Source organism: Fukomys damarensis, unplaced genomic scaffold (assembly GCF_012274545.1).
Source record: "Fukomys damarensis isolate Sample0158 unplaced genomic scaffold, DMR_v1.0_HiC HiC_scaffold_23, whole genome shotgun sequence".
Taxonomy (NCBI): domain Eukaryota; kingdom Metazoa; phylum Chordata; class Mammalia; order Rodentia; family Bathyergidae; genus Fukomys; species Fukomys damarensis.
In genome coordinates, this window is record NW_022900935.1 from 64,856,765 (window position 1) to 64,864,913 (window position 8,149).

Here is an 8,149-nt window from a genome sequence, read left to right on the forward strand (position 1 = left end):
TCTCACGGAGCTGGGGTCAGGCCCTGAATCCATGCTGAGTGTTGCCAGCCCTGGTGCACAGGGAGACCAGCTGTATGGGGAAGAGGTCGGTGGGTCTCCTCCCGCCTCTGAGAACTTCTTCATGTGTGTGTCCTTTTGTTGTGGTACCAGGTATCTGAACTACATCCCAATCTTTTTTACAATTTGAGACAGGATCTCATGAAGTAAGTCACCCAGGCTAGGCTGGAACTCAGGATCTTCCAGCAGCGGACTTCCAGAGTGGGGGGATTACTGACGTGCAGCCCCCAGCCAGGACTGTGTTATGTGGCCACCACCCAGAGCAAGGCCAGCACAGCTCCAGGCCGAAGCTCTCGGCCCGGGGACAGTCACTCATCCTGAGCCGATACTGTCTGACCCGCGTCTCCGGCAGCCTGATGTCCTCATGCATCATGCTGTTTCTGTTTCACACAATTTGTTGACTGCAGCAGTAGTTCCATCTTCTTCCTTGCTGTGGAGCATTTTATGGAGAACTCGGTTTGGTTATCTGTGCCGCGCGTACATTTGCGGTGCTTTCTGGTCCTTACTGAAGTTGCTATGAACATTCTCGTTTTTGTCACGTTGTGGACCTGTGCAGTTGTTTGGGTGCAGACCTAAGAGTGGAACTGCTAGTGAGGTGGTGTATTTGCCGAGTTATTGTCCAAGGGGACGACACCATGTTCCAGTCCCAGCCGCAGTGCAGGAGCGCTCCATTCCTCCATGTGCTCCTCCCCACGCCCGTGCTGTCTGGGCTGCTCTGGTCCAGGCCCTCCTGGTGCCGTGGAATTGAGTTTCCTGCCGCTTTGATTTTCATTTCCCTGTTGATATCGTGTTGAGCACCTTTCTGTGTGCATGGCAGTCTCTGTGTGTCCTTTTTCCACAAGTCTGTCCAAGATTTCTGCCCTCCCCTCAAACAGGTTGTTAGTCTATTGATTTACAGTTCTTTCACGTATTTTGGTCACTAGTTCTCTGTATGTTTTCTGGTAATCTTTTCCCAACCTTTGGCTTACATTTTAAATTTCCTTGTAAAGCTCCTAATTTTAATGACATTTGTTTAAAGAAGCCTTTTCCTAACAAAGGCCATGAAGATATTCTCGTTTTCTTCCAGAAGCTGGGCTGATGGCTCTGTTTAACCTTCTACCTGCAGATTTGCCATCCACTGTGGTGTGTGTAGTGTGAGGCGGGGGTCCAGGCTCATTTCATCTTTTGATAAATGGAGGCTACAAAGGCTTTCCCCCTTTACCTCACATACTTTCCTGTGTGGACCTTTAAAGTAAGCAACTACTACTCTTAGAAGTTAACATTAGTTAGAAGAAAACATTCTTTAATATGACAGAAAGGACTCGGGTAGGCAGGACTGGAGCCATTGCTGACCCCTAGCCCAAGAGGGATGCACTGCTGTGTTCTGCTTCTCAGAAAACTGTAGTCAACATGCCTGTAATCCCAGCACTCCGCAAGCAGAAGCAGAATGACAAATTTGGGCAAATGACTTGACAAGAGCCTGTCTCAAAGGGGGAAGTGGGTAGAATGTAGCTCAGTGGGAAAGCACGGGTTCAATTCCCACAGAAAGAAAAAGAACAGCTCAGTCAGTCCTAGAGGCTGTGGCGTGGAGGCCTGGGCTGGGGTCCTGGAGCATGCCCAGAAAGTGGGTCCAGGTGGCTCTTGGGAATTCCCGGTCACTGGGCAGGTGAAGCAGAAGGGGCTGTCTGACAGTGCTGAGCGGGGCAGAGGGGTGAGCCCCACACTTTGAGGCCGGCAGCAGCCCCGAGGGAGCTCTGCCATCACGGAGGCCTCAGGGTGTAGAAGGGGCACCACCTGCCCCACCGATGGGTATCTCCTCCACAGGACGCACTGTCACCCACAGACCCAGGAGCACACGGCCAGCCCAGGGCCCAGCGTGAGGTGGAGATGGCGCATAGCCCGGAGTCCTCGACCGGCTTCCCCCTGCTGGCAGGCAGCTCCAACAGCTCTTCCAACGGCTCCTGGGCCAGCCCGCCAGAGCCCAGCCCCCTGCAGGACCTGGTGGCTGTGGGGGTGCTGGGGGCGGTGCTCTCAGCCATGGGCACGGTGGGCGTGGTGGGCAACGTGTACACGCTGGTGGTCGTGTGCCGCTCCCTTCGGGCCTCGGCCTCCATGTACGTCTACGTGGTCAACCTGGCGCTGGCTGACCTGCTCTACCTGCTCAGCATCCCCTTCATTGTGGCCACCTACATCACCAAGGACTGGCGCTTTGGTGACGTGGGCTGCCGCGTGCTCTTCAGCCTGGACTTCCTGACCATGCACGCCAGCATCTTCACACTGACCGTCATGAGCAGCGAGCGCTACGCGGCGGTGCTCAGGCCACTGGACGTGGCACGGCGCTCAAAGGGCTACCGCAAGCTGCTGGCGTTGGGCACCTGGCTGCTGGCCCTGCTGCTGACCCTGCCTATGATGCTGGCCATCCGGCTGGTCCACCGGGGCCCCAAGCGCCTCTGCCTGCCGGCCTGGGGTCCACGCACCCACCGCGCCTACCTGACACTGCTGTTCGGGACAAGCATTGTGGGGCCAGGCCTCGTCATCGGGCTGCTCTATGTGCGCCTGGCCCGCGCCTACTGGCGGTCCCAGCAGGCCTCCTTCAAGCAGACACGCCGGCTGCCCAGCCCGCGGGTGCTCTACCTCATCCTGAGCATCGTGCTGCTCTTCTGGGCCTGCTTCCTGCCCTTTTGGCTGTGGCAGCTGCTGGCCCAGTACCGCGAGGCCCTGCCCCTCACGCCTCGCACAGCGTGTATCGTCAACTACCTGACCACCTGCCTCACCTATGGCAACAGCTGCGTGGACCCCTTTCTCTACACGCTGCTCTCCAAGAACTTCCGGGAGCGCTGGCGGCACCACTCGCACGCGCCAGGGAACCGTGGTGGCCGTGGGCCCTTGGGCACCACCAGCATCCCGCTCAGCCGGACCCACGCCAAATGTGACTCGGGCCACTCGCTTTCCTGCAGCAGCCAGCAGGCCCTGGAGACCCTCCTACTGTCCCCGCCCCGGGTGGGGCCTGCATCTGAGTGCCCCGGGGGGCAGCATGGGGTAGGGGTGTGAGAGGCCAGGCAGGGAAGCCTGGGTCACAGATGAACCCTCGCCGGGCTGTCTCCAAAGCTCCCTGCTTCCTCCTTGGCTCCTAGCTCCTTCCCACAATGCCAGCACTCCTGAGCACAGGCCGCCTCCAGGCCAGCCCTGGTTTCTCCCACCTGCTGTGCACCCGCCCTGCCCACCTATCCCCTCCTTCAGCACTTGGAACAGTAAGCTGGAAGGGAGGGAGGCAGGCAGGCAGGCTGTCCAGGGCCTGGAAGGGACCCACAGCGCAGTCTCTCTGCCCTCCAGGCCCGTGCTCATGGCTCGTCATCGGGTGGGCAGCCGGGTGCTTTAGAAGGGCAGGCCTGGGCCGGAGGGCTGAGGCGGGAGGAGGACGGCTTAGCTGAGACCCCATCGTGGACAGCAGAGGCCTTTTGGTGGCACAGCCTGCACCAGGCTAACGCTGGCAGTGAGGACACTCATGACCCCCTCAACAAGCCCCTACCCTGGCCACAGCTCAGCAACCGCCCCTTCCCAGGAAAGTCACCTCCTTGTCCCCCGCCACAGTGCCCCCTCCCACCTGCTCCCCTCTCCACAGGGGTGCCTGGGGATGGCGCCTCCGGAAGGGTCAGCGCCTGCATGGCAGGGCAGTCACTGTCACAGTGAGGCACCAGTGTGGCTGTGCCAGCTGTCCAGGAAAAGGCGGGCACAGGGTGTGGGGCTCCTCTGGACCAGGAGGGTTGGGGCTCGACAGTGCTTCACTGTGGCTAAGGGTGCGTCCATGACCGGGGCCCCGCCTTCAGGACGGGAAGGGCTGCGGTGTGGCAGCTCTGGTGAAGCGCTTGCCTGGCATGCACCAGACCCTGGCTTCTGCCCCGAGCATTGCCAAACAAGCAGGTCACAAAGCGGGTGGGGGGTGGAGGGCTGGTCACCGGGTGTCCTGCCGGCCTCTTGATGCAGGGGGGCTTGAGTTTTACAAACCCTTTTTCTTTTTTGACCAAGCCCAATTCCTAAAGCCTTGTCTCTGTAAAATGCAAAATTAAAGTTGAAAAGGCAAGATCTGAGGCTTCTGTGTATGGGGCAGCAGCCGCGGGATTTGGGGGGCTCCACCGCTTGATCCTGTCACGCTCTGCCCACCTACGCGGCCACCCTGGCACGGCTTTGGCGCAGTGTGGGAGCACGGCTTGTAGGGCTGAGTGCCCCCGGCTGTCTCTGCAGTCACAGTGCAGCAGAATGGCCTCTGTGCAGCCCCCTGCTCTGGGAGACCCCAGTTCTCCAGGGCCAAGGCTCCCCCAGGAGGGGCTTCTGGGGCATGGGGTTCCTTCTGTGGCCCACACCCCCAAGTACAAGCACAGACCCCACAACACAGCCCAGCACCACCCGGGACTCGCTCAGACCCATCTGCACCATGGGCGCAGGGGCCCTGGTCCCTCAGGCGGCTGTGCCGCAGGGGCTCTCGAGCTGTGCACTGCGGGACGTGGCCTCAGCCCCATAGCCAGGGTGGCCGGACCTCAGAGGGACATTCTCAGAGCTGGTCACCAGCCTGGCTGGCACGAGAGGGTGGGGCGGGGGACAGGGGGTGCCGTTTCACCCCCAGCCCGTCTGCACCCGCCGCAGGCTCTGCGTGATGCGTCGGTGGTGACATCCAGTGGCTCTGTGACAGCCCCGAGCCCCTTCCTGCCTGGCACACGCACCACCCCAGCCATGCAGAGGCACCACCAGCCCCAGCACGCAGGTCCCACCCTAACTCCTGACACCAGGTCCCCATGCACGGCCAGACCCCAGCTCCTGGCAGAGGTGGGTGCCGCCAAAGCCCAGGAGATGATGGGGCCGGTCTGGCCAGGAGCTGGTCTCCAGCCCCCACGGCATCATGCCTGGCCTGCAGCCCTGCCTGCCAAGGGTTTGTGGGGCTTGGCCGGATGAGGCAGTCAGGATTTCTGACTGTTAAGAGTTGTGCAGCCACCATTGCAAACCAGTTTTAAGACATCAGGGGCTGGGCTTCTACTTGCAACCCTCCTGCCTCAGCCTCCGGCTTCAGTCTCTGAGGAGCACCATTCTGCTTCCCAAGGAGCCTAGCCCGCTCCCACTCCTCCCAGCCGGGACAGTGACACACACCACACGGTCCCCATGCCTTACACGTGCGCCCCCCCAGGCCTCACGGGTGGCACCCACCCCTCTCTCCCTATCCCTGCCTCCCAGTGTGTGCAGACCCGAGGCTTCGGGACAGAGGTGAGCAGAGGGACCCTGGACCATGCAGAGCCTTATCAGTGACCGACTGACACCCAGCAGCCCTGCCACCTCCAAACAGGTCCTGGCTCCGGGCCAGCTGGGGCTGACTGAGCTCCCTTAGTGTCCTTGTTCCAGCTTTGGTTTTTCCCAGTACTCACAACAGAATGCCGAGCCTTCACACCGAGCTCCTCGGCCCTATTTTTTTTGTTTGTTTTTGTGAGGAGGGGTAGTTTGTTTTAAGACAGGTTCTCAGGCACTGCATTTCCTGGGCTGGGCTCATACTTTCAACTCTCCTGCCTCAGCCTCCCAGAGTGCTGGGATTGTGGGCATGCACCGCCATGCCCTGCTCCTCCTGGTTTAAAATGTCACCTGTCCAGCCCTCTTACCTGCAGAGGCTGAAAGCCAGCCTGAATGGCAGCATGCAGTGCCGAGCTCTGGAGCACCCCAGGGCCCGGTGCCATATTTAGAGGCAGGTAGGGCAGCGCTGACTCACTGAGGGACCTGGCTCCCAAGACTGCGTACAGTGGCCCTTCCTCCCAGATGCCATGCCCAGCCCCACCCTGGAGGGGACTCTGCTCACCCCACGTGGCTCCAGTCCTACCTGTGGTCAGTCCCAGGCAGCAACAGGCAGACAGGAGGCTGAGGCCCTGGCCAGGACGACCACCTGACAGGGGTTTGGGAGTTGCTCCTGCCGGGCCCTGGGTCCCTTGTCGTGGCACCACAGGACTTGTGGAGAGAACTGGAAACATCGCGAGGTTCTGGAAAACCGGCGTTGAGTTCAGTCAGTGGGATGAAGGCGTTGGGCTGCATTCCTGACAGGCGGTCTGGCCCGGTGATGCGGCAAAGCTAGACATCTCAGCGCTATAGCCAAGTGTTACAGCTCAGTGTCACAGCTGAGGGCCGCCGCTGAGGCACAGCTGAGTGCTACAGCTCTGGGTCGCAGCTGCAAAGTGGAACAGCTCAGCCTCACAGCCGAGGGCCGCTGCTGAAGCACAGCTAAGTGTTACAGCTCCGGGTCGCAGCTGCAAAGCCGGACAGCTGAAGATATAGCCAAGTGTTACAGCTCAGCCTCACAGCCGAGGGCCGCCGCTGAGGCACAGCTAAGTGTTACAGCTCCGGGTCGCAGCTGCAAAGCCGGACAGCTCAAGATATAGCCAAGTGGAACAGCTCAGCCTCACAGCCGAGGGCCGCTGCTGAGGCACAGCTAAGCGTTACAGCTCCGGGTCGCAGCTGAAAAGCTGGACAGCTCAAGATATAGCCAAGTGTTACAGCTCAGCCTCACAGCCGAGGGCCGCCGCTGAGGCATAGCTCAGTGTTACAGCTCTGGGTCGCAGCTATCCCAATTTGAAGACTTGAAAATCCAAAGGTTTCTCAAAGAGGTGGTTTCTGTTCTGGGGGGCATCTCAGAATGCTTGACTAGAACCAGGAGCCTCCTTATATAAGGGTCAATGGCATAGGGGAGCATGCTCACTGAAGGGGGGGCGGAGTCACAGAACATTCCTGAAGGGCATAGCGGGCGAGCATGCTCATAGATGCAGGGGCGGAGTTAACAGAACATTCCTGAAAGGTCACACAGTTCAAAGAGTCACAAAACATTTTGATACATCGGGCAGGAGCGCTGCCCAGCCACATAGCAGCACAAAGTGTTACATTTCTTGAACAAAACATGTTGTGGAAAGAAAAACACGGAGGCCAGGCTCCGCCGGACTTATTGTGCAGTATTTCTCTTATCAGTGAGGCTGGAACCGGGTTGACCCGCTGGGACGGGCCCAGGATCAGATGCTGCTCCAGAGGGAGGGCATTTTGTTCCTAAGTCAAAGGGAAACTCGGGTGGCCTTTTACACATAAATTCAAGATATAAAAATCACAAAAAAGGGGCCGGGGATTTAGCTCAGTGGTTCGGTGGCCTGCCTTGCAAGCACAAGAACCCCAGTTCAATCCCTGGTACCCCCCCAAAAAAACAAAAAAACAAACAAACACAAATCACGCAAAAAAGGAAGAAGGACAAGAGGGTACATCTGGAAAACAAGAAGGAAGGCTATGAATATAGGGCCCCAAACCCAGTGGCCTCCAGGACAGGAGTGAGAACTCTGCAAAGCCCTCGGAATTCAATCAAACAAACAAACAAACTTTAAACTAAGCAGAGACCGCCAGTGAAGAGCAGGCTAACTTGCTCCTGAAGAGCCAGGTGTGGGAGCAGCTCGGCGGTACAGCGCTTGGCGTGTAAGGCCCCGGGGCCCCTCCCTCGCGCCCCAGTCAATACATAAATAAAGGAAAAGAGCCTGGAATTTAGTTCAGTGGTGCCAAGCGCCTGCCTCTCAAGCACAAGGTCCCGAGTTCGATCCCCAGTATCAAAAAAATTAATTAAAAATAAACACAAAGAGCCATGGGAATGTTTGTGCCTCTTGCCCCAGCAAGTCCACGCCCAGACTTCACCCTGAAGTCCAGCTGGGATACCTGGATAAGGGCCTACACACAGAGCATGGCTTTGGGACCCAGACTCACTACAGTGTCCTGCGGTGTGAAGAGGACCCTAACTTCAGGGACGGCAGTGGTGACCCTGCAGGTCACAAGGGGACAAATCCAAGCACACAGTAAACGCAGAGAACCGAGTGTTACTCAGGGTGGGCAAATATGTACACGTGTGCCCATGAGTGTGGCAGCTCTGAGTGTGCAGCTGTGCGCGCCAGTGTGTTAGTGTGCACCTGGACACACGAGCAGCCTGATGGAGATGCTTTGAAATGTGGACAACGTGGACTCTTGATGGGAAATGTGTAGGTTGTTTTTTTTTGGTTTATTTTTGTGGAACCAGGGATTGAACTCAGGACCTTGCACTTGTGAGGCAGGTGGCGGCACCACT

At 58.5% G+C, this 8,149-nt stretch overlaps 1 protein-coding gene across 1 annotated transcript; it reads left to right on the forward strand.

The window, feature by feature from the left end:
- Positions 1-1,864: 1,864 nt before the first annotated feature.
- Uts2r (urotensin 2 receptor) lies at positions 1,865-4,077 on the forward strand. Its single transcript, XM_010618687.3, has one exon. It carries the CDS (start codon positions 1,924-1,926, stop codon positions 3,085-3,087), a length of 1,164 nt encoding a protein of 387 aa, XP_010616989.1. The 5' UTR covers positions 1,865-1,923; the 3' UTR covers positions 3,088-4,077.
- Positions 4,078-8,149: the final 4,072 nt, after the last annotated feature.